Below are 24,900 nucleotides of genomic sequence, written 5' to 3'. Positions count from 1 at the left end.
AAAAAAAAAAAGGACAATTTGATTCAAGCCCAGAGACATCCAGTCTGTCATGCATGTGGCAGGGGAGGGGGGAGAAGGACAAATAACTTTTAAAAAGAGTAAAAAAAGACTGTGTGCATCTGGAGAAAAGTGTGTAGGCTCAAGATACGCTTAGGGTCAAGACATTCACCTTAGGATAGGAAAGAGATTGTTCAGTGATGTGCAGAAATCACTGAAATAGCTCAACTGTGATAAGCAGCAGGCAGGGTAACTACATGTGAAATTTAGGGTATAACCCCTCAATTCACGTTACTATTTTGAAAGATAGATCTGGTCAATCAAAGAAGATCCTCCTTAGGAAGGAAGAAAAAGAGAACAAGCCAGAAGAGGCATCATTTGCTGCTCTGCAAAGAAAATAAAGTTGTGGTGAATGAACTGAAAGTGAGGGAAAACCTCACCTGATAAAGAGATGAGTTGCAATACTCACCCTGTTCCTTCTTATGCTCATCTACCCACCAGTTCCTCCCTAGAGCAGAGGGGCAAAGAAGTAGAGCAGACAGTGTTGAATGCTGATGACTTCTACCGAATGTAGAGACTGTGGCATTGACACAAGATGGTGGAGTTAGACTTACATTTCCCAGTCCTAGCCCTGCTCCAGAGCCCACACTCTGATCCCCATCCTGCCCATGTCCACCCATGCTCACACCATCAGCTCAGGTCAGGACTACAGCAAGAAGAAAAATGGAAGGAGAGTAAAAGAAGAGCCCAGGAAGCTTTGCAGAGCCTATCTGTCCCACCTGCTCATCCAAAGTTCAACAAAGATTGACATCTTCAGGGCTGCCTAGGAGGGAGGCTGAGAAACAGTCACATATACCCCCTTGTCATTCCAAAAATGCAACTAAATGGAGGCAAATGAATGCTTACCCACATGCTTTCAGTCCTGTTTCACAGAAGTGCTCAAAAAAAGCTCAAAAAGGACTAAATCATACCTACTTCATAATGAAAAATAAAAGAGTACTGCTTTGTTTCAGCTGAAAGTTACTGTCTGAAGCCACCGGCTACCGTGTCTGTGCTGGTTTCTTTGCTAGCCCAACTGTTATTCATCTGACCTGCTTAAGATAGAAAATGCCTCTGGATCTGACTGTTGTCAGAGTTCTCCACCTCCAACACTCCTTTGTCTGCCTTAAACCAAGCCCTCAACCCCACACACCTCATCTCCTTCTTCTCTCAAACCAGCATTTCAGCCCTGTGATCCTCCCACCGCTACACTTTCTACATCTTCTCATGAAAGGCACCCAACCCTGTGGAGATGACTCACTCCCACCTACCCAGACCAGAACCTTGAGGCAACACTCAGAAACCTCCTCTCTCACCTCTTCAGCTGCTGTTGGCTGTATGCACCACCTCCCAAGTCTGCCCACTTTCCACATACTTGTACAGCCACATTTCCATTTCCATATACAGACAGAGGCACCCTGCTGACTGGAGATACTCAAGGTCTCGGGCATACCTTTCAAATTAGAAGGAGTTACCACTGAGAATAAAGGTGATAGGTCGAGGTCAACATAGATACCTCATCCCATGAATTGTAGGTTTATCAGACTTTTGGCCCATCACGTGGTCCTCTGACACAGAGCACATAAACATTTTAGCATGTTTGTAGTCCCTGGATAATAGCTCTGGAATGGACACAGTCCTGATAGAAGACAGACATGGCTGCTATAGCAACTTGTAACCCATTACCAGTGAGTGTTAGAAGAGGTGCACAGTGTCTTTAGTCCATCCCTACTACAGATCAGAAGCGGTCCTGCATACTCTTACCTAGAGAGATTAAAGAGCCTTTGCAGAGAAAAGTAAGCTACTTTTTAAATTTATTTTTAGACATCTCCTATATATAAAAACCTTTTTTTGACCAAGATTAATATTTTTGCTCAGGTTGATTTCCTATCACATGGAGGCAGGGAAGCAGGGTTTAGAAGGAACTGAAACAAAACAGAAAACTCCTTAAAATCAAAATATTGTTCTAGGAAGTGTTTTGACAGTTCAGACTCTCACCTCCAGTTCTTCATGAGGATTCACTGGTTGTTCACTCAGGATGTAGGATAAAAACAAATATATTTTCCTTGTCCTGTCACTCACTCGCAGGTCAGTCCTGTTCCTTGAGTGCTAAATGCTGATGGAGAAAGTCAGAGCAAGGACCAGCAAGCAAACGACAGCTTAGAAAAAAAAAAGGGAGTTGCTTTTCTTACAGTTTTGGTGATTAACAAGTGGTTGATGCTCTGTTTCAAAAAAGGACAGCAAGGACAACATCTGCCAGCCCTGGAAGCCTTGACACCAAGATTGGTTGTCTTTCTGAAGAATATCTCCCAAGGAAACCCCGCTTTGAAGGCTAAGAGTAGTGGCGGATGAAAGGTTGTGAGTGGAGCAGTAGGAGAGAGCAGGACAGAGACCCACTTAGGTCTAACAGCCTACCCATCCTGATATTCAGATGGATTCCTTTCTGCCTGACAGAAGAAGCCCAAAACTTGTCTCACTTCATCCAACTGCATCGTTCACATTGGTGATAATGATGGGCAGATGCACACTTGGTCTGGTGTGAGGCCGAATATCACATCTGCAGTGGAAACAGATAGATAAAAAAACAACCCACTTCTTCAGTCTAGCAAATTGGGTCTGTGTTTGGTCTGGAAGCTACTGAGAACATCTCTAATAGTGTTTTCAGTGTATTGTGGCACCTCTTAGGTGTCGTTGTTCTTGAGTCTGTCTCCACAGACTCATCTCTGACAGCTCCCTCTACTCCACCTCTTTTCTCACATGTCCTTACTGATGGTGTAAAAGCCACTGTCCCCCTGCAAGGAGACTTCAACTGAGCCACTGGTTTGGGGGCTGAACATTCAGTCTTGCCTTTCCTTTCCCACAAGACAGATCTTCAGGCAAGACTATCCAAGGCATAAGGAGCAAGAACTTTGAAGCAGGACAGTCTCATCCAGGTCACAGAGGTGTTTGATGGCAAGGGTGTGGAGGTCCTGACCTCCACTGGCCATACCTATACCACTCTTCACTACAGCAACATCGTGCCACAGTTAAACTTAGGCACCGAGAACATGGAGGGGCTCCTGACTTACCCACAGGACCCTCATATGTATTTTCATTTTACTTTGACACAGATTTTCACCTTGGATTTTGTCCATAAGACCCAAAGCAGATGTTTCCCTTAAAAGCCAACAAAGAAGCCACCACGCATTGCTTCCACAGTCATCTCAGCAACAGTTACAACTTCAGCCTTGTGCATAAAACATCAGGCCTGAAGTATTGGGCCTTTATTTTACTCCTCTGCTCACACTAAAAGAAAGCAGTGACATCAAAACTCTCTTATTTGCAACACGTATAAAGCATAGAGAGAATATGGACAGAAATCCATGATGGCCATTTGGCGCAATGCACAAACCTGACATGGCCAACAGTCCTTCTTGTATATTTTGGCCTTGACTTTGTATAAAAAACATGAGGGATAGCCAAGTGGAATCAGGGCAGGAAAGGCTATCTCACTCTCTGTGACACTCGGTCATTGGACCAACTTCTTACACAACAAGGAATTTTTGCAGCGTGGCTGCCAGCACCATCTGTGTCAGACTTTTCCCTCCACGATCAATGGCTTAAGCTGATGTAAGTCGTGATGTTTCACTGAACCTGAGTGACCCAGGAGAGAAAGAACAGGAGGGGTTTTTTATCCAGGATGGGATTTCTGCTCCTACAGAAGGGAAGTGGTCACCCAGCTGGGAAGAAAATAACCCAGGGAGAGAAGTTTATTATTAGCTTGTGTAAAATTTAGCTACAATATAGAGCCAATTCCCAATAGCGATCATTTCTGGCCAAAACCTTAGCCAGTTTAAACTGATTATGCTTTTTTTTTTTTTTTTTTTTTTTTTTTTTTTTTTGCGGATGCTGTTTTACCTCAGTAGAAGGATCTAAACATTTGGAGAGGTTTGTTGTAAGATGTTGGAGAAACTCATTTCAACCTGTGCCATCCCCAAGGGTCTCCTTAAAATAGTAACATTACAAAGGCTTCTTTTAGTGCCTTGTTCCTTCTTGGGTCATTATATCCACGTTCACGGATACAGTCTGAAAGAAAAACAAAACAAAACTTAGATGTCCAAATTACCTTTGCCTTGATAGGAATATAAGCCTGGGACAGATCTGCTAAGGAGAATGCAGTCCTCCAGTGGGAAGACTTCCAAGCAGGGACCTCACACACTCACATGCATCAAAAAAATAAAAGCAGGCATCTGGACATGCGGAATAATTCATCTCACCCTCAAAAGTCTGTAGGGAGAGAAAAGATACTCTTGCAACCAGGACAGAGAGAGTAAACACAGTGTTTGGGGATGAGGGGAGACGACAAAAATATTTTCCTGGAGCACCTGCTCAAAAATAAACTACAGCAGTAAGAGCTGTTTCTTGTCTGACCTTGCATAAATCATGATTTCTAAGGATGGTAAAGCCTGAAACTACAGGGCCTGATTCTCTGCACCTCACAAGTCAGACGGGGACCCTTTTTATGCTGGGAAAGGACTGGACAGGTTGTTTTGGGGTCATGTGAATGGTGAAGATTCTCACATATCCACCTTTGGTACTGGGAGTCCTGGACGTGATTCACTGTGACTTTAGAGGACATCGCTATCAACCACCCCTACAGTCCTGCTCTTCAGCTCTGTCCTGCGTTCCTGCTCTGCCCAGAGGATAGAAAGAAGGCGATGAGCTGAGCAGGGTGGCATCCAAGGAGACCCCTCTTGTGGATTGGAACTCATTCCCAGAAATGTCAAAAATCTACATGAGCGATGCTGAGCTGTTCAGCGAACTTTAATTCTTCTGGCTGCCTCTAAGAGAGGGCTGGGGGTTGTGGGGCAGTACGTTGTCCATCCTCACTTCTGCTTTGCATTGAGTGGTTGAGCGAAGAGTTACAGCTACCACTCAGGGAAACACACCTTTAGACTTTGCTGCAGTGCATTTGATGCTCATCCCTCCAAAGACCAGCTCTAGCCCTTGCACTTCCCAGCCTCCCAGAAGGGAACGTGCATGAATCTCACCCCGACTGCTATACTTGGCAGGAACTTTGGATCTAGGGAGTCCTGAGGTGTGAGTGTATTTTGCTTGTGGATGAAGAGGATCCAGAAAAACATCTCTCATAGTCTTGGTGGCCATGATAGCGAGACATGGCCAGAGTCAGATTTCTCCACTGTGCTCCTTGGGCAAGCTTTAAACTGGGAACAATTTCCTTCTTGTGCAGCTTAGTAGTATCTCGTTGTGCAGCTCAGCAGTATCTCATGCGGTTCAGTAGTATCTGCTTTTAATCATTAAATGATGTGGGGAAGAAATACCAGTCCGGAGGCATCCCTGGCCCGGTCTCTCACCCCGCACATGAGGGACTGGATACAGACAGGGGACCAAAGCCTGGACATGTCTATTCCCTAAACAGTATCAGTTCCTGGTTTATTTACACCACGTCCTCCTCCTGGTAGCAGCAGGAGGTAGGAGCATTTTAATATATGAGGCTTTCCCCTGCTTCTCCCCTCTCTCCAAGAAAAAAACCCAAACCAAACCAAACCAAACCAAAAAAACAAAACAGCAAAGGAGCTGCAATGGGGCCCCTGAAACTTTGCAGTGGGGTTTTTTTTCCCTCCTTCTCAGAATGACTATAGAGCCCTGAGTACATATTTGCTCAGTCCGCCCCATACTTAAACACACACAGATGCTCAGCTCCCCTGGGGACAGGGGCTCCCCCGATTTTTCCCCCCCCCTCAGTCGAGCACAATGGGCAAAATCAAGCCAGACCCTACGAAATAAACCCTAGCAAAGGTGGAAATACCTGCCCTGAGAGCCCCCAAGGAACTCCCCGTCAAACCAACCCCCCCTCCCCTCTTGTTGAGTCCCTCTCCCCAGTAAATAACTTTTAAATCCCCACTGCGAAACCTCGAGAACCAGATTTGGGATTAGCCTGCAGATGGGGGGAATGGGGGGCGGGGGGGCATGAATTGACTACTTTTAAATCCCCCACCCTCAGTACCTCCCTCTCCATCTCTCTACCTCCCCCCCTCCCAGCCCTGCACCGGAGGCATGTGTCGCCGGAGGGAAGGGGGTGGGACAGGGGTGGGAACAGGGGGTGGGATGAGGTGGGAGGATGCAGGACTGACCCCGTGCTTCCAGCCCGTCACAGCTGGATACAACCAACCAATGGGGTCCCGGCCCGGGGGAGGGGGGGGTGGAAGAGGGGGGGGATGCTTTTATACCTTCCTTGCTCCCCCACAGTCGGGGAGATCCGCTGAGGCTGGCAGGGAGAGGCCAAGAGTTGTAAGGAGGAGGAGGAGGAGAAAAGATTGCATCAAGAGCAGAACCTTCTCCCCGCTCCCCGCCCTCTAACAGGAAGCCCTACTCTACCTTAGCCCTGGAAAGAGCCCCTTTTCATAAAATTAGCTGAAGGCACCTATTCACAGCCATGGGGCTGTGAAGAAAAAAAAAAAAAAAAAAAAAAAAAAAGCGGAAGCTAAAAAAACGACTGTAGAGTTTTGCGGTTTTTTTCTTTTTTTTTTTTTTTTTTTTTTACTTCGCTCCAAAAAAATAAAACAGAAATGCACACACAGCTCCACTCTGCGAAAAACTTGATGTTTTACCGTCTGCTCTCCGATAGATCTAGAGAGGAGGATGGCTTGCTTTGCTTGCTTTTTTTTTTTTTTTTTTCTTTCTTTTCCCCTCCTTGCCGCCGTTCAGCTGCTTCTAAATATCCGCTGCTTCTGCAAAGAAAGAAAAAAAAAAATTAAAAAGGGGAAAAAAAAGGGGAAGAAAAGCAAAACACCACTTGATTTCCAAAGGTCCCCCAGTGAATCAGCCCTAAGCACAGAGCCGTGGGTCTGCCTCTCTCGGTGTTTGCCCGCGTGCTGCATCCGTGTCATGATTTCTAACCCCCTCCCCTCCTCGGTTCTCCTCCACGTAGAAAAAATGATAAGGGGATGGATGGCTGTTGGAGCCTGTTTTCGCTCTTAAATAAATCCCCCACCAGTTTGGCTTTGGGGGAGTGGAGGGGATTTGGGGGTTTTGGTTTTGTTTTGGGTTTTTTTTAATATTTTTTTTTCCTTGTGGTTTTATGAATGAAACCGACCGACCGAGCTGGGAGTAATATTCCTGCCCCGCAACTGTGAAAAACTGGTGAAATCTAAGCGGGGAGGGAGAGGGGGAAAGCGGCGGCGCGATGGGCTCCGAGCGGCAGCGGCTCCCCCGGGGGCGCTCGGCCGGGGCTCAGCCCCGGGGGGACGGGGGGCAGCGCAACTCCCCCCCTCCCCGGGAGGGTCCTAAACAACCACCCGCAGGCTGCAAACTCCCCTCCTCGGCTTTCAGGAGATTCCTCCTGGGCACAGGACGGAGGACACTGTGCCCAAGCGGGTGCGCGAGTGGAAAAAAAAAAAGAAAAAAAAAAAACACCAAAAAAAAAAAAACACAACACGGGGATTTCAGAACCTTTAGCGGAGTAAGTGAAAAGCGGTTTAGCCGGGTGGGGGTGAAGAAAAAAAAAAAATTAAAAAATCTAAAATAAACTACTTAAAGGGGGTGGGGGGAGGATCTTTGAGCCCCACGCTTTCATGCCGTACTCAATCGGCTTTTTGAAACTGCTGATCCTCTGAGACAGAAAAGGGAGAGAGAAGGCAAAAAAAAAAAAAAAAAAATCCCTATTTGTAACTAAAACACGCTGTAACCTGGAAGGTTGGCAGAATAAACCTATTGTGGAGCTGAAACGCGCCGGGATATAGAAGCAAAAAATCCCCCAGAGTACCACTGTTTGCGAAAAAGGTAACTGCTAAGTGAAAATATTTCCAAGTTTTCGCTCTTTTTTTTTTTTTTTTAACTTTCGACTTTGCATGCCGAAGAGAAGACAAAAAAAAAAAAAAAAAAAAAGCTAAAAAAAAAAGGTACTCTTTTTTTTTTTTTTTTTTCTCTCCCCAAACCCCTCTGAAACCTAAAAGATAAAATTACTGGATCTAAAAATAAAGCAGTGGTTAAAAGCCTCCCCCACCCTCTCCAATCTCCCACCCCTTCCACCCCTCTCTCGCCTTCTCCCTCCCTCCCTCCCTCCCTCCCTCCCTCCCTCTCTCTCTCTCCCTCCCTCTTTCTGTGTGTTTGCGTTTGACAAAGAAATTATTTGAACTTCCCACTGCCTCGTAAAAAGGAAACAGAAGACCAGTTTTGACATATGGATGTGATTTTTTCTGCTCTGAGACAGATGCACATGGAAAACAAACAGCACCGAGGGCTGCAGCTCTGAAGGGAGCAAAGTTGCTTCGCTTCACATGGGCTCCTCGGCTGCGTTTAGGGAGCTGCCCAGATCTCCAGCCATGAGAAAACGAAGCAAAAGACCGGGGTTTCTTGTCATGTGCCTTTCTGGCTAAAACTGTGGAAACAAACAATCAAACAAACACAAATTCTGGAGGGGGGGGGGGGGGGGCGGGAGGGAAGGAGAAGGAGAAATCATCTGCGACCGGAGCGCTGGAAGACCTCTCGTCCTCCTACTTCCCTGAGCGAGCTTGGATGCTGGAAGAAGCCTCTTGGATATGGGATCATATCTGGTTTATCACAGTCTGGGTTTGATCCTCTGCTGCTCCGTACTGAGTTCAGTCTACGCTCTGGTGAGTCCCTCTATTTTTTTTTTTTTTTTTTTTTCTCTTTGCATTCTTGAACGATCCGCACGGCTGTTTCCTTGATGAGTAATTTACTGTATCAAGGATTTAGAACGGTTTTTTGGTGGGTTTGTTGGTTTGGGGTTTGGGTTTTTTTGTTTTTTAGGTGTTGGGTTTGTTGGTTGGTTTTTTTTTCAGCCCAGTGACTTATTTCGCTGGCAGACAGTGTGTAGCTGGTCTCAGAGTTGGTGCACCAGATGAAATGAAAATGTCTGTACTTCCCAAAAAGTTTGCATCACTTTTTAAACCCCTCCAGACAGCAGCGCGTGTGCAGTTTGACAGGGGTCTAAGGGAAGCATTTGGGGAATAATTTAAGACACCTATGAACGAAGGGCAACTTTTCATTTTCTTTTTCTTTTTTTTTTTTTTTTAATCCACCTCCCTCCCCAAGAAGACAAATTTAATTTTAATTTAATCTTCTTAATCTGCAAATCTGGTTAATCTCGGTGAAACAGTGCCTTCTTCTTTGGGATTAAATTTGGAGAGGACCTCAGAGTGCAGGGCTTTGCAGACAGTTTATACTCAGGAGCATGAAAGTAGTATTAACCCTTTGCTTCCTGGAGCTGTTTTCACCTGTTCCTGCACATACTAAGGCAGAATATCTTCACAGAGGTAGTAAAAAAGACCTAATGTCTATCAAAACTGCCTTGATGGTGGTGATGGGGAACAGGATAAGATCTACAGATCCCCCCGCTGCAGCCCTAAGTGGTTTTCAAAGCCCTTCTGCAGAAGTGAAGGGAAATGTCATAGAATCAGCCATTGGATGGGCATGCTGCTTTGACATGTGCTTTCCTTGATGTCTCCATCCCTGGATTCCCAACTACTGCACCCATTTCTCAGTGCCTCCTGGCATAGGAAGGGGCAAGACCATCACCTAAAGCAGTGTCTGCTTTTCAGGAGGGATGGAGACGTGTTTGGAAGGGAGTGGGCTCACCCCGACCGTGGCATCAGCCAGGTCTTCCCTGACCCTCCAGGAGGCATCACCCTGGGCCCTGTCCCTTCGGTTCGATGGGCACTGTTTGGGACCTGGTACAGGGCTGGTAGGGGGGTGTTTCCCCCACACACATCCCGCATCATGCTGAAGGGAAACATCTCATCAATAAATGAAAAGAAACAACCTCTCAGGCAACAATCATTGTTGGAGTCTGTCTCTGCCTTGCTCTATCTCCAAGCACAAATAAACCCTTCAAAACCCAAAGAAAACTGGGGAAGCTGGGAGGACCGCTTGTAGATTTGTTGAGGTTTTAGTGACAGTTGAAGTTTCTGCCCTGTTGTGGGGTTGGATTAACATCTCTGTGCCCATGTCTGACTTTGGGACCATATCACGACAGTGTAGGTCTTGTAGCACCTGTTACCCCTCACCTCCAACAGCCTGCTGAAGTCAGAACCAAAACGCCTGCTGGCTTTGGTGTCTCTGTCGGTACTGGTGAAAATCAGGTCCACGAAACTGCCAGATTTGAGCTCAGCAACTGTCAGGACCCAGAAAAGACAGGCAAGGCTGCAGAGTGCATCTCGTCCCATTCCCATTCCCAGTTTACTCCCCTCTCCCAGTACATCCCAGTACCTCCAGAAGGTGCAGAGGACCAGCCAGTGAACTGTCTCATGTTCCCAGTGGGTATTTTATTTTTGATACCCCCATCACAACGGCCACTTTTCTGGTCACAAGCGATTTGCTCAGCATCACTGGTAGATGACAGGGGCTCATGGCTGGAGCCGCTGAGTGTGCCCCGTGCACTGGCCGGGGGTGAGCTGGACCTGAGCATAAAGCAGGAATAGCTCTGCCAGAATCACAGAGGGGCAAGAAAGCAGAGAAATTTTCTGGAGAGGGCTAGGTGAGGAATGCACGAGAGTATTTTTGTTCTGTTGCATTTCCAAAAGCCTGATCCCACCCTGTACTGATTTAGGGTCCTGCCACTAGAAACACCATTTGGTTTAATTAGGCCCAGGCTGAAGTGCACTTCCCTTGCTTTTCAAACCCACAGATAGCTGAAGGAGTTGCCAGAAGGTTTGAAAAGGAGCTGCAAAGATGTTGTGTGTCCCTTCTGACATCCACTTAAACAGAATAAGAAGGTCAGCCCCCATGGCATGCCACTGTACAACAACTTGCTTGGCAGGGAACAATTTGCAGGGTGCCTAAAGCCTGATTTTTTTAAATTGTTGTTTCTTTCCCAAACTAGCTTGATTTTTAAATGAACTTTGAAAACACAGAATGGTATTGATCGCATGTTTCAGCACGGTGATATCTCAGCTATGCTATATGAAGGGGTATATATACACTTGATAGTTGGCTAGCAGGTCTGAGTGTGTTTTATGTGTTCCCATCAATAGAAATCAAGTACCTCTCTCCTAGAAGCAAGAAGCAAAATTCAATGAGAGTAGCTGCAGAAGAATGGGGCTATAAAGACTTAATTTAGACAAGCTCTGTGGCAGCTTTAGGCTAAACTACAAGTGGTACCTGATCTTTCACTTCCCCAGCAGAGCAAAGCAAAGCTCTCTTGTGAGGTTTGAGTCAGGAGGATTCCCGCAGACTGAGGCAGCCGACCGCTCAGAGCTTCAGGGCACAATTCATCTGTCTGAGTCTGGAAGACTTGAATCTTGAGAGCAGTGGTGCTGGCCCCTTCGCAGCTCGGTCACTTTTCATCTGAGAGTTGGTGATGCTGAGGTCAGGCAGAGCACGATGCTTTCTAAATCTGAGGCTGTTGCTCAGGTTCTTCCTTTTGTCAGCCAGAGAAGATGATACTAAAGGCACTTTTTGAAGCAATAGTGCTAAAGTCGGGATGGGAAATGGTTTCTTGTATTGCCTGTGGCAGTGGTACATCATGGGGCAGGATGCCGGCAGCTGAATTGCTTCTCCACAGCACGCAAACTGCTGTGTCCCTGCATTAACTGTAAGCCAAGGTGGGAAATTCAGCACACAGAAAAACGCCGTGGGAGTGAGTCCTCTCAGAGTTAAAACTGTCTGGTGCAGAAATTATGGTCCCCCCATGAGCCTGCAGCCATGCAAAATTGATAGCAAGATCAGCATCCCTGCCCTGAGCTGTTGAGGGGCAGCTGAGAGGGACAGACGGCTGTGGCGTAAAGTCCTGGGTGAAGCTCTCTTGTCCTCCAACTCCCCAGCAATCCAGAGAAGTCCTGCCCCAGCATTTCACTCAGAATATTCCTGATTAACACCTGCTTAAACAGCCAAGGGAATTTTGCTTGTTGACTGAGAACTTTGTGCCTGAAATCTGTCAGGGTGAGGGGGTAAATTTCTGTTAATTCTGTTATTGGGTCCAAGGGCCAGGGAAATAAGATTGGCCTGAGACAGATAACCCTGCACACATGGGTTTGAAAAGAAGATGTGTGCAAAAGGAGCTTTAAAAGTAGGGTCCAACGTCAGCAGAGCATGGGAGATGTTACGATGTAGGTGCTATGATTTTATCGGAAAGGGGCTGACAGATCTCCTTGCAGAAAAACCTCCCCATGTTCCTCTCCCAGATGAAAGCTTCACGGTTTGCTCTGCTGACCCCTTCGGTTTTCACTTTCCTTCTCTGCCCTGTCTCAGCCTCAGAACTTCCAACCCAGTTGTCACTGGAGGAGATATTCTGCATCATAAAAATAATTATAAGAAGAAGAAGAAACCACCAGCCCTCTGCAGGGCTTTGGATCAGAATAGCTCCATTTTGGGAAATGGGTATCATCCGGCTGCAGCCGGCTGAGCTCAACACGATGCAGGGAAGCGGCAGGTCCGTGTGGAGTGGGAAATGGGTAGCAAAAAGGACCGCCACTTTGCTGTGGAGGTCTTCACTTCCAGCAGTGCCCCGTGCCCTGCGCATGAGGGAGATGCCTTTTGGCAGCAGAACGGTCTCGACCCCTTTCTGTTTGCTGCAGCCTGATGTTCCCCAGCCCTGGCCCCACTCAGGCTGCTTGGGCAATGCTGAAGCTTCCTTCTGGTTTTGCAGAAGGGCTGTAGCACTCCCCCCAGAAATTCAAGGGGTGTCAGGAGGGAATTTGGAGCCCTTTCTTTGTAGGCATAACCCAAAATAGGGACAAGCTTGGCCAGGTCAGCTACAGAAATATCCCAGCCCCTATTTCCAAGGCAGCCGCATCCACAACAGTATTGGTGTTAATCTGTGGTAGGAAGGTCTGGTATAAATCAGAAAGTTCACACCAGAGCAATGCACAGGTTGCCAACTAGCCAAGATCCCAGTGCTCTGGCAGCAAAGCAGCTGGATTAAGGAGGTGCTGGTCAGTGTTTTGCTCTTTGACTTGTTTCTTGTTCCTGTGATCAGACCCACATCTTCATAGATCGGGAAGGGGGAAGGATTTGAAGTTGCATAATTTATAGCTGGAAGGGAAAGATAATCATATCCCACCTCAGAATATGGCCCATAATAATAATAAAATAATCCTATATATATGTCCTGCAAATCCTGACTATCTGTCTGACTTCATTAAATAAAGACAGGCTCCAAGTGTAGCGAAACAATGTCTGAAATGTTCTTTTCTCCGCACACACTTGGGAGGGTGCCCATCCCTACCCTGTGTGTTTATGAAAGATACGATTTTTGTTTTCGTACTTTGGGATTAGCAGATATCCCTGGACTATAAAATACTCAACCGCAAAATATAAAGCAAACAAGCCTCCACGTCAGGGTAATGCATGGGCTGTGATTTCATCCCATGCAAGCCAAAAAAAGTTCAGCTGCCCAGTGGCAAGTCTGACACGAGCAAGCTGGGTTTGGTGTGAGCTCCTTGCATTGGAAGAGGAAAAGCAACAGGGCAACTGTGCAAAGAGTGGGGTCAAGGCCAGAGAAAATGCAATCTGAGGTGTGCCTTTCAGGTCCAGGCAGTTGTTGTTTGGTTTCTGGCCTCCTAGAAATAGCCCCAGAGCGGTGCTTTGTGATCAGTGGGATTATGCCGGGTAGAGTGATGTGTCTGCAGCCCCTGTGAGGGGTAGCCCCCAGCCCAGACAGCTGATGGACTGGCCACTGGCCTCCCTGCACTCCCGTGGCCCTTTGAAAAACGATGCTGGGAGATTGAGAGTCATCCCACAGCTGTGTGTCTCGTAGAGTCTCTTTTCCTGGGCTGAGTGTACTGATAAGGGACTTTCCGAGGGTGTAAAGATTCTTGCTGGAGGATTTCCCTCTGCTTGGGAAATGCACCGCTCAGCTCCTTGATTAAATTCAGTCGAAATCAGTCGCTGGTTTGCAAAGTTATTTGAGTCACACACACAGCACGCTGAAAGCCCTAAATCGCAGCTGTTACCAGGCAGCCTCCAACCAAGCAGCGTGAGGTGAGGTGATAAAGCACCTACCTCTTCAGGCAATGAGACACAGGGATGGGGAAATCCTGCTCCCTGGAGTCGGTGGCAGAGCTACGGCTCCAGCTAAACAATGCAGTCCTTGAATTTTCTTTGTGCCTAAAGACCGGGAGGAGAGAAAATAGCAGAGCCAGACTACAGATGCCTCCAACTTAAACCCCTCCTGGGAACTGGCCCTTATTGCTGCCAAGCGGCTCCATCCTCATCCCGCATCACTGGGAGAGGGCAATGAAGTCCAGTGTGTGTTGAGGTACTCACTAGACCGTGGAGCTGTGTTCGGCTCAACCTTTTGAGCTGTGATCCCTCCAAACCCCCTCATCCTCTGACACTGTCTGGATCAAAGGCAGAAGCCAGCAGGGATTCCTCATCCGTTTGGATGGGCTGTTTCTCTACAAAATGGCAAGCGGAGAGGGGTTGCTCCGTCTGCTCAGCTCCTGCTGTAAGTGAAATTTCAGTGTCTCTCAATTAGTAACCATTACAAAAACAACAGCAACAACAAAAACCCCAAAACAAAACAAGAAAATGCATTCCTTAGGGCAAGCCTTGACTGAAAGGAAGAACTCAACAGGATCATCCTGTGTTAAAGATTAGACAATATCAAAACATACTTCGCCCTGTTGTGAAGAATTTGCTTTCTCCCTCTGCATCCACTTGGCTGTTACAATATCATTTGACTATCACCCTGACCTGTAACACCTCAGACTTCAGCTGGCCTTGCAAGAGCTGCTGTTCTAAAGATGATCTTTGTGTTGCACCTTTCGCAACATGGTAATAAACAAATTGCCCTTGGGGCTGAAACTCAGCCAGCAGGATACCTGCTGGGTCAGTCTGGGGTTTACTGTCTTGTGTCGTGAGAAGTAAACACCCAAACTCATGCTTGATGTATCTGACTTGGAATTAATCCCTTTATTTCTACTGAGGCCAGGCTGACCCTTGATCAGACGAGCTCTGTGTTTTAGGCTTTGCCTTTCTCTTCAGAGACTCAGCTTTGACTGACTTCCAGAAACCTGATTTTCAAGAAAGGAAAATTTTGGACTAATGGCATCGTCTTAACAGACTGTACTTTGATCCTCTTGTAACGCAAGTCCCTCTGACAGCATTCAGGTGATGGTTCCGTGGTTGAAATCATCTGCAAGGCTGGCTTGTCTTTCTGTCCATGAGTTTTTCCCTTTACCCGGCAAAGCAGTAAGTGGATTTCTCTGCCCCTTTATCTCTCACCCCTCCAGCATTCCCGGTTCAAAGCATTTCAGCAGCACAGGGATTGTGCTCCTGTCTCCCTTCTTCCCTCCTGACTGTGTGTACCCTTCCATGAGCTGATTTAACTCACTGAGCCTGCACAAAACTAACACAAGATGGAAAAAAGAAAATAAATGTAGAAGAAGGTTTGTAGCTGGGTCAGTGAATGGCACCTGCACAGCAAAGGCTTGGATGAATTCCCACAACACATGAGAGAGAGATTAGGTCAGAGGTGGGGACAAGAAGGGATGAGCAGCCAAAAATGTGTGCAGATTTGCCCTGACACCATGGCTGTACAATCATACACTTGGCACAGAGCCCCCCAGATCCTCCATTTGACAGACCTACACCCCATCCCTGTTGTACCTCCTGCTCCTTGGCAATAAATACGTGCACAGAAATGTGAGCTATGGGGCCCAATGTGGGCTCAGCGTAGGCTCCGTGCTACCCCTGAACCTTGCTTCCATCAGCCACACCATCTGATCATCAGCATGCTTCTTGGAAGCATCTTCATCTGAGCAAATGGGATCTGAAGATAGTGCCAAGTGGTGGTGCAGGATAACATAGGCCAGGGGTATTGGAGATGAGTACATTCTTGGGATTTTGGGGAAAAAAAATGAGTTTAGGCTTGTAGGCATGAGGTGTGCTGTGACACAGGGCCAGAGGACAGGACCCAGCCCTTGTATTTAGCAGTACAGACATAAACAGGGACTTCCAAGACTCAGAAGTGGCCCAGACAAGCTGAGATACAACACAGTTGCCATCTACTTACCTGCTTTCTGTGGCTTGCAGGGACAGTGAAATGGTTAAGCCAAGCCATTTTCCCTATGTCCAAGTCGAGGAAGGTGTTGATCTAGGCAGGACTAGTCAGCATAGCCCACCTCTCCGACCCTAGCAAAGTGCAGAACAAACGAACCTTCAGAGTCCAAAGGTGTTTGGCGTCTTTGAGTCTTTCCACTATAACAACCTTGAGTATCAAACCATCTGTCAGATAAGGGCAGCTCATCAATAGGAGTCTTGGCCTCTCCAAGAAGACCTCCTCCTAAGTCAGTGTCTGGGGCAAGGGCTGGAGACAGGAGTTGCTGTCTCAGCACGCAAGGCAGGTTGGTTATCTCGGTTTTCACATGGCTTCCCTGTTGCTAATCAGGGTTCTTCGATGTTATCTTTACTTTAGTCTCCCTTCCCCTCTCTCCAAACATTTTCACATGTTTATCTGCTTGGTCTTGCTACAATGAGAGCAAGAAGCAGCATCTATAAAGACAGGTTTAAAAGTCACTGGGTGTCCTTAGAAAACCTTCTCTTCCCTTCGCTGAACTTTGGCTTGGGACCTAAACGGGGGGGTGTTTCTGTACATTTTAACAGAAAAGTGAGTGGTATGCAAAACCTGGCTCATGCTTGCCACAGGTTAAAGGATGAGGCACTTTGTAAGGAGCAGCAGATAGCAGGGAGGTAACACAGAGGACAAATGATCAGTTAACTGAGACTCAGTGGGGCCTTGGGGGATTCTGTCACTGTTTAAGCCCACTAGGAAGCCGTTTAATGATCTTCTTATTGCCTTGATTTATTCACCTGGTTTACACGCCTTGAGCGCGCAGGGGATTGCAGCACCTCAGGAGAGCCCCGGGCCCATCCTGTGCACTAACCACAGGAATGGTGCTGGTAGTAGACACGGAGTGGGATGTTTCTTAGCTCCAGAGGGAAAAGGAGTGTTTCAGAAGCTGGAAGCACCCTGGCCATGCTCTGCCCAGGAAGGATGGGACAGCTGGACCTGGTTTGTGCTATTCCCCTGCTCCATCTCCCCATCGTGATGGCAGCGTGCTCTGTCATTTATACCGCTACCTTTGGCCTTTCGTTCACAAGGTCAGAGAGAAGAAAATCAACATTTTTGACCAACCTGGAAGGCACATGGGGCTGCGTTCAGACCACTCCCTGCAGGCACATGGAAGCCCACCAGAAGTCAAGGCTGACTGGCTCATGCGCAGGCTCCCTTTGCACCCAGACCGTCTTACTGCCATTTCCCTTATCCGCAAGACATGAGAATGGTCTCTAACCCACTTTCTTTAGTGACAAAGTGGGGCCAGGGGCTCCTGACACTGCTCAGCCTTAGGCTGACCTGCAGAGTAATTAATTAATTGATCTTGTGAACTAAAGCATGTTAGGCAATGCCACTTCTCCTCCAAGGAGCAAACAGCCGGTAGCGTCTTTTACTTTGCAAAGATACGAATCAAATTCCAAATTTCAGTGAAGCCACTGAACTGATTTCCATGAACTTTACATGCTATTTCCATTTATCCCGCTTTAACTGCTTAAAGCCCTGATTCACCTCAACGTTACCTTGACTTTCTTCTTGACTTCTACATCCCAAACTACTTCTCCTTTCAGACGTTGAGTAATCAGAGCTGAAGTGGCTTTGAGACACCATCTATGGTGAGTGATTGCAAGGAAATGACCTGTTTCTCTGGGCTACACTTGAAAAGTAAGATCAATAAAGCAACATTATGTAATGTGTGTATTTCATGGTTACTAATTTCACTCAGCTCAAGAAAAATACAGAAAAAAAAAAAAAAAAGGAGGAGGGAGCTGATAAGAGGTGGAACTGCTAAGAGATGATCGACATACAGATATTCAAAAGGTAGAATTTCTGGTTTATCAAGAGCCACCAGCTTATGAAGCCTTTTAACCTTTCAGAATTGATATCCCCCCCGAAGTTTTCTCTGAGTTTGTGCTTTCTTCCAGTGCCCTCAAGGTTACACTCACTGAATTTCTTGCTCTAAAATGGCCTCTTCGGTAAGGAGAGGAGACCAGGAGTTGAGATTTAGCTCTCCTATTGACTTTTGGTGTGCTTTCAGGCATTTCTTGCTCTGTCTGTGCAGCAAAGGCACAGAGGACTTGTGGGGAGTGAAGGCAGACTCTGTTCATTTGGAAACGTGGTTTATTTTTACTGTTCTTCCCAGAAAAGGATAAAAGAGAGAGACGGTTCTATAGGCACTGGGGTGGAAACGTTTTTCCAGTCTAAATAGCCATGGTTACTGAAACACCAGTAGGTGGTCAGAAGGTCTGATGCACTGTATCTAATGCAGACGTGGCTTGTTTTCACTGGTGCTAAATTACCAGGACTGTTTACCCAGGCTAACCACTGGATAGGGACAAAGCAGGGTAGGGTTGACTTCCCCTTCTCTGCTTCAGATGTCAGCCATGGGTGTTCATGCATCTCAGAGCTGCCCCATTTCCTCAAAGGAGCATCCTGCCCCAGACCATCTGTGAGTGTGCACCCCACACAGAACCTGGGTGGGCCTTGAGGTCTTATTTCCTCAGCTGCCAAAGACACAGGGTTTGGTACAAAAACTGTTACGTGTGTGTGTATCCAAGAGAGTGTGTGGGTATAACTGTACAGCTCTGACTCACACCATAGCATCGTTAAACAGGCTCGGAGCATCCCACCAGCTTCATCTCCATTTCCCACCGTGAGTGGTGTTCCTCTGTCAGGCTTTCACCACTACAATGAAGCATTTTCGTTGGGTTATTTTGTTTCATTCCTGGGATCAGATCTGCTCTGTGATTTGCCTTAACATCATCATAAGAAACCACAAAGCTCAAGGGGCCAGAGTCTTCTGCTGGCGTAAATCAGTGGTGTTTCTCTGGAGTGCAGAAGGGCCAGGAGAATCTCATCTGATGCCAATCAGTGTCACTGCAGGGAAATAAGGAGAGAGCCAGAGGGTAAATTGAAGAAGCCAGACTGGCACCTGTTGGTCCTGGTCTCCTGGCTCTGGGTCACATCTGGATGGGAAGGGAGAAGATTCTGCAGACTGAGAGATCTGGGTTGGATGACAAGCCCCCAGTTTCCAGATTCTTCTCCAAACCATGTTCAGCCATGCTTCAGTAGCTTCTTCTGCGGCTGTCTGCCTTGTGCAATGACTGCCTTCTTGAACGCATTTAAACAAGGGCAATTTGGGGCGGGGGATATGAAAGGGGGGGTGTTTCTGGCTACAGTGGTGGTGTGGAAGGATGATAAGCATGCGGACAGGCTGGATTTTTGAAACCACAGGACAAGGATGAATTAATCTGTGGATTTGGGTCCATTCTTAAAGGATGTCAAATCATGATGTCTGAATCTCTGAGATTTGAGCAAATTTAGCATCAGTGTTTAAAGCAAACTGTGCAATAGACAGTTGCTTTTTTTTCTCCCCTACCGAGATTTTTATGCTGATTTTGCGTTTGCCTCCCTTTGTGTCATTGACAATGTCGGTGTGATCAACAAATGGAACTTTAAGTGCCTTTTGCAGTGCCTATTGTTTTTTGTAGGACTGGAAGTAGGAAATAAAGCCATTCAAAGTGACAGCTAATGTGTATTCCTAATTTACTCTGTCATCCACAAAACATGACTCAGGTTTATGGAGGAACAGGGGGAGGGGAGAGTGCTTCAGCTGGTGCAAATGGAACAGAGTCAGTCCTTGTTTTGCATCCAGGTAAGGATCTGGCCCTGGTTCTGTGCCAACAAGTCTGAACACAAAGAGGATCTCTGTAGGGGTCAATGCGGGCATGTGCCTGCCTGACCTGACTCAGCGCTTCCTAGGGCGATACGGGCTCTGAGTTACCCAGATAAGCAGAACAATGGCCAAGCCAAAGGGTGAACTGATTGCCATCCCATGAAGGGAGCTGGGTGGAGGAGAGGCCAGAGGTGGAGTAGGAGCAGACAACTCAGGCGGATCCCTGCATCTTTCTGTTTACTAGTTTTCCTGTTTCTGCTGACACAGAGGTGAATCGCCCATCCATCCTGTACTTGCAGTGCAGCCACATCTGCTGTGCAATAACCATCAGCACTGTCACTGGGAGCATGCATGGGTGAGGGTCCATAGGGTGTGCACAGAGACCCAGCAGGCACGGGCATGCAACTCCTTTCCAAGCCTAGGGTCTAACTCCCTTCTGCTCTGCTGACAGTGCCAGCCTTCATTATCAGCACTGTTAGTCCTCAAGAAGAATCAGTTATGCACTGTCTCCCTGCTGTGGCAGTAGCTTTTGCTTCTTTTCTGGATTTCCTTAGTCAACCCTTTCCCCTTTGTCTCTTGATAGCATCACTGTTCCTTACCCTACTGCTGGCCCTAAGCCCCCAGCTTTCAAAACAGACATCTAAAATGAAGTGGAAGGGAAGAATACTCCATTGGGAAATACTTTCTTAGTGTTCAGAGTTATCACCCCATAGAAAGTAGACCGGCAAAGATCTGTAGTTCATGCTTCCAAAAACATTAGGATAGGAAGCGTGTGTTTCCCAGAAAGCCTGCAGGGCAATCCAAAGCAGAATGAAATGGGAAGAGAAGGCTGTCCGACCCATAAAATCCCAGTATTCTGTGTCTCCTCTTCCAGCCTTATTGCTGCAAGGTTGAGGAAAAGGAGTGTGACAGACACTGTGACTGGTCACACACCTCCTACAAATCACCTGTTCATGACTGGAAACATGGTGCTCAAGAGGGTAAAGCTGATATCTCGGGCTTGTTGGGGTACAAAGAGGATATTTCTAGTGAAGACAGGTCATGAGATGGCAAGAGATAAGACCATTCTGGGGAGGGTCCAAGGCCTTAACTTAAAGCCTTGGGTTGGTACTTGAACCCTGGAAGAGGGCAGGAGTATGTACAAACATACAGGGAGGGCTGGCAGTGCTTTGATGGGCCAAGAGGCTGTTGACCTGGCCAAGGGAGAAGAAGCATTGGGAACCAGGGCTGTTCTTCCAATCCAGGGAGCAGGATGGACAAGAGAAGATAGATGAGACTTTGGCACTGCCTAAAGTAGCTCCCAGTGACAGGGCTTTGCCCTTACTCATAAGAAAAAATAGGTAGGGCAGGGATGAAGTGCTGTCCTGCAATCCTCTATCCTGTTTTACTGTCAGCACGCTCCCTGGCACTGCTTTAGCTCTTACAAGCCTTCACCACCCCAGATACTGTTTAGGCACATTTCAGGTGCACTGGGGGCTGTAGGAGGTGGTTTGGATGAGGCCACACTGCTTTGGGAAAAAATATTGTAGTCATATGGATGTGGGCATTGTCAAAGGGGACAAGAGGACCCAGCTGATTTATCTTCCCACACAGGGTTAGCTGATGCTTGTGGTCCCATGGGAGGGGGGTGCAACAGGTCGCACTCCACAGGTGCCTGGCTAGATGTCTGGTATAGTCACATCCAAGGCACCAACAGCCCAGAAGCAGTGCTCTTTTGGGACTCCCACCATCATCCGCTGCCCAGTACTCTTGGAGCACGGGGATGATTCTATCCCCACAGGAAGATGGATGGATGCCCCATTGCGATGGGCTCCAGGGTTGATTTAGCCTCTTGCAGTGTGGCACTACCTGTGCTTTTCACTCCAGGGACCTTATTTCTCCCTCCTTTCCATCTCCTGATGAGGCAGCCACCACAGCTTTTCTCCCCATCGTGCCTTCCCCATGTCTCTGAGGCCATGGCTGCTCTCAGCTCCAGGTGAGCAGCATGTCAAGCTCTCCAGTGTCTCCCCTCCATGCCCAGCAAAAGGAGGAGATGAGGGGGATGCCAGAACTGACTGGCTGGAGTTGGGAGGATGTCATGGCCCAGAACTGCCTGCACCACACTGAGAGCTTAATGTGCTGTAATCACAGAGCTGGCCTTGTTGTAACGGCACCCCGACCATGCACAGCTCCCGGCCGCTGCTGGCAGTTCCCGTGCTCCCTGTCCACAGTTGCTGCCGGGTGGTTTTTTTGGAAAGGATACCCCCACCCCAATCCCCGAGCAGAGGCAGACGGGGTCTGCAGGGAGGAGAGAGTGAGGAGCGGGGTGCTGTCCCATCTTGGCCACCGATTGTGCCGACCCTCTCGGGTTGTGAATCAGGACATTAATCTGTGTTATGGGGCTTGGGACAGGGTCAGATACCTGTGGTTTGAGGCGTGCTGGCACGGCTCAGCATCGCCGGAGTCATAATACCACACACTGCTCATGAAAGAACGGAGCTGCAACGTTACAGGAGGCATGGTGCCGGGAGGGACAGGGGACAGGCTGGGGAGACAGCTGTTGGCGGGGGTGGGAAAGGAAAGGAGGAGGGAAGAGGGGAAAAAAATAAAGAGAAAGAAGGAAAGAAAGAAAAGGAAGGGAGGAAGGAAGGAAGGAAGGAAGGAAGGAAGGAAGGAAGGAAGGAAGGAAGGAAGGAAGGAAGGAAGGAAGAAGGAAAAAGAGAAAGAGAGAGAGAGAGAAAGAGAAAGAGAGGAAAGAAAGAGAGAAAGAGAGAAAGAGAGAAAGAGAGAAAGAAAGAAAGAAAGAAAGAAAGAAAGAAAGAAAGAAAGAAAGAAAGAAAGAAAGAAAGAAAGAAAGAAAGAAAGAAAGAAAGAAAGAAAGAAAGAAAGAAAGAAAGAAAGAGAGAGGAAAGAAAGAGAGAAAGAGAGAAAGAGAGAAAGAAAGAGAGAAAGAAAGAAAGAAAGAGAGAAAGAGAAAGAGAGAGAGAGAAAGAGAGAGAGAGAGAGGGAGAGAGAAAGAAAGAGAGAAAGAGAGAAAGAGAGAGAAAGAAAGAGAGAAAGAGAGAGAAAGAGAGAAAGAAAGAGAGAAAGAAAGAAAGAAAGAAAGAAAGAGAAAGAAAGAAAGAAAAGAAAGAGTAGACAAACCTCTCTGCAGGTTTCCTGGCTACTCTGCCTACAGGAGTATGACAAGAGAGGGCTGCCTGCTTTAGAACCCGCCTGCTGAGCCTTTGCCTTCCCTCTTGCATCATCTGTGCAAGGAGTTTGCTGCACATCCCTTTCCCACAAGTGCTGGCAAGAAAGTGAGGGTATGAGAGCATGAAAATTAATTACACCAACCAGCCAGGAGAAGTGGCAGAGGAGGGTGAGAAGGCAGGGCCCTAAATGCAGGGCCTGGAGCTTGGGAGAGAAATAAATGGGATTTGTGTTCCTGGGAAGGGGGGAGCCTTCATTGTCCCTGTGATTGAGGCTGATTTGTTTTCCAGAACAGCATGGACCAGGCTCTCAGCTGTGTCCGGCTTTTAGATGATATTAGGTGTTACAAAGTCTAAGGAAAGCTGTCAGGAGTTCAGGTTTGGGTCCACCTGGGAAGTTTACAGAACTTTCCATGCAGCTTTCTCCCCACACATCACAGGTGAGCTCACAGGGTGGGGAAAGATTGGGGGATCTGCTCTGGCAAGTCACATGGAGACAAGAGGGAGTGGAGAGCGTGAGGAGAGAGAGGGGTATGTGTTTGCCATCAAGGCCTGAGCATGCCATGAGGGATTCGTGGGGACACCTTGGCTACTCAAAGCTGTGTTTTCCCTTCTATCTCTGCTGCCTGGAGGGAGGCAGGAGTCCCCATGGCAAGCATGGGGCTGACCATGAATGACACTGTCAGACTTGCTTGGAAGTCAGATGAGATGGATCTCACCTGTTTTTTGGGGTCCACAGCCTTTCCATCTCCAAGGGAGGGAAGTAACCCAACTTTTCTCCACAGGCAGCAGAGATGTGGCAGGGGGAGAGATGCTACAACAGACACCAAGAGGAGCAGATAAGACACCATGATGCCATTGGTTTCTGCCCTACTCTCAGGAGAGGCTGGGTGTCAGATATGCGTGATACCATGGATATCTGCAGCAAGGCAAACTGAATCACTGGATCGGACAGAAGCAGATCAGCCCTCAGGAGACTCTGTGTCTGTCTGCCAGGTCCCATCGTTGCAGACTGACACAAGTGGCTCCTGTCTGTAGTCAAGGCAGCTCTCAGCCACCTCCAAAGAGGAGGTGCCAGGCCACTCTACAAGGCAAAGCCCAGGCCTATTGGCTTAACGTTGTATCTTTCTCTTCTTATTTTTTTTCCCCTGTTCTTTACCTGTTTCTGTAGTCTTATTGTTGCATCTTTAGGCACAGCAGGCTTTATGCCAGCTTCACTGTTTTTAAGACAATAATATTGGGTTTGTGGAATCGTGGTTAGTGGCATCAGTAGGATGTTCTCAAATGCTTCCCGGTTTCCATGAACACTGTCTGCTCTGAATTTATTTTGCCATCTGATGCCAACAATTGACCTTGTAAGTCTTTTCCCCTCGGCCATGTAGAAAAAAAACCCTTTTCAGCCTCTGCAGCACAATGGATATGTCTTTCTCCTCCTAATGAAAGAGGGTTGAAGGTAGCATCCTGTGCTGCAGTGAAGGACACCTTGTCATAGCAACCATTTGAAGAATTAAAGATGGAAAATATTTCAAAAATTATGACAGTTGCTTAAAATATCATGAGCTTTTCAAAAAGGGGATTTTTTTATTTCTCTTCCTCTTCCTTCCCTTATTCTGGCACTCTAGAATTAATAATTTCCAGCTTCTTTCTGCTGCCATGGCAGGTAAATGCTTGTTTTTATTTCACACGTGAGCTGTGTGTCCCCAAACACAGGACTCCAGAAGCTAAGACTCAAAGAAAACCAGACTGAAAAAACACCAGATAAAGGAGTGAGCAATTGCAGTCCTGATGCAGGGCTGGTTACCCATGTCCTTAAAGGGTAGGGGGAAAGGAGTAAGAAAATACTATTACCTTCTTCCTGTGCATCCTTCAGCAAGTCATCATCTGGAAGCAGTTGGCAAAGTAGACATCTAAAGAGTTTAGGGGAGTTACTGAAAGTAAAATCTCTTTTGCTGTTTTTCACATGCATCATCTCACATCACTGTGTGGTAGAGGACAGTGTCAGG

At 47.4% G+C, this 24,900-nt stretch overlaps 1 protein-coding gene across 2 annotated transcripts in view; it reads left to right on the top strand.

The window, feature by feature from the left end:
• The first annotated feature begins 8,526 nt into the window (after nt 1–8,526).
• PTH1R (parathyroid hormone 1 receptor) overlaps nt 8,527–24,900 on the top strand; it is a 125,984-nt gene continuing 109,610 nt past the window's right edge. The window contains exons 1-2 of one of the 2 annotated variants that reach the window (XM_074898207.1): nt 8,527–8,655; nt 23,781–23,893. In XM_074898207.1, the coding sequence (XP_074754308.1) occupies nt 8,577–8,655; nt 23,781–23,893 (192 nt within the window). In that variant the 5' untranslated portion in view covers nt 8,527–8,576. The remainder of the gene's footprint in view (nt 8,656–23,780; nt 23,894–24,900) is intronic. The other variant, XM_074898208.1, reaches the window with a different exon arrangement.

This window comes from Athene noctua, chromosome 2, assembly GCF_965140245.1.
Source record: "Athene noctua chromosome 2, bAthNoc1.hap1.1, whole genome shotgun sequence".
Lineage (NCBI taxonomy): Eukaryota > Metazoa > Chordata > Aves > Strigiformes > Strigidae > Athene > Athene noctua.
The sequence above is the reverse complement of the archived record's forward strand: the minus strand, read 5'-3'. Positions and strand labels throughout refer to the sequence as shown.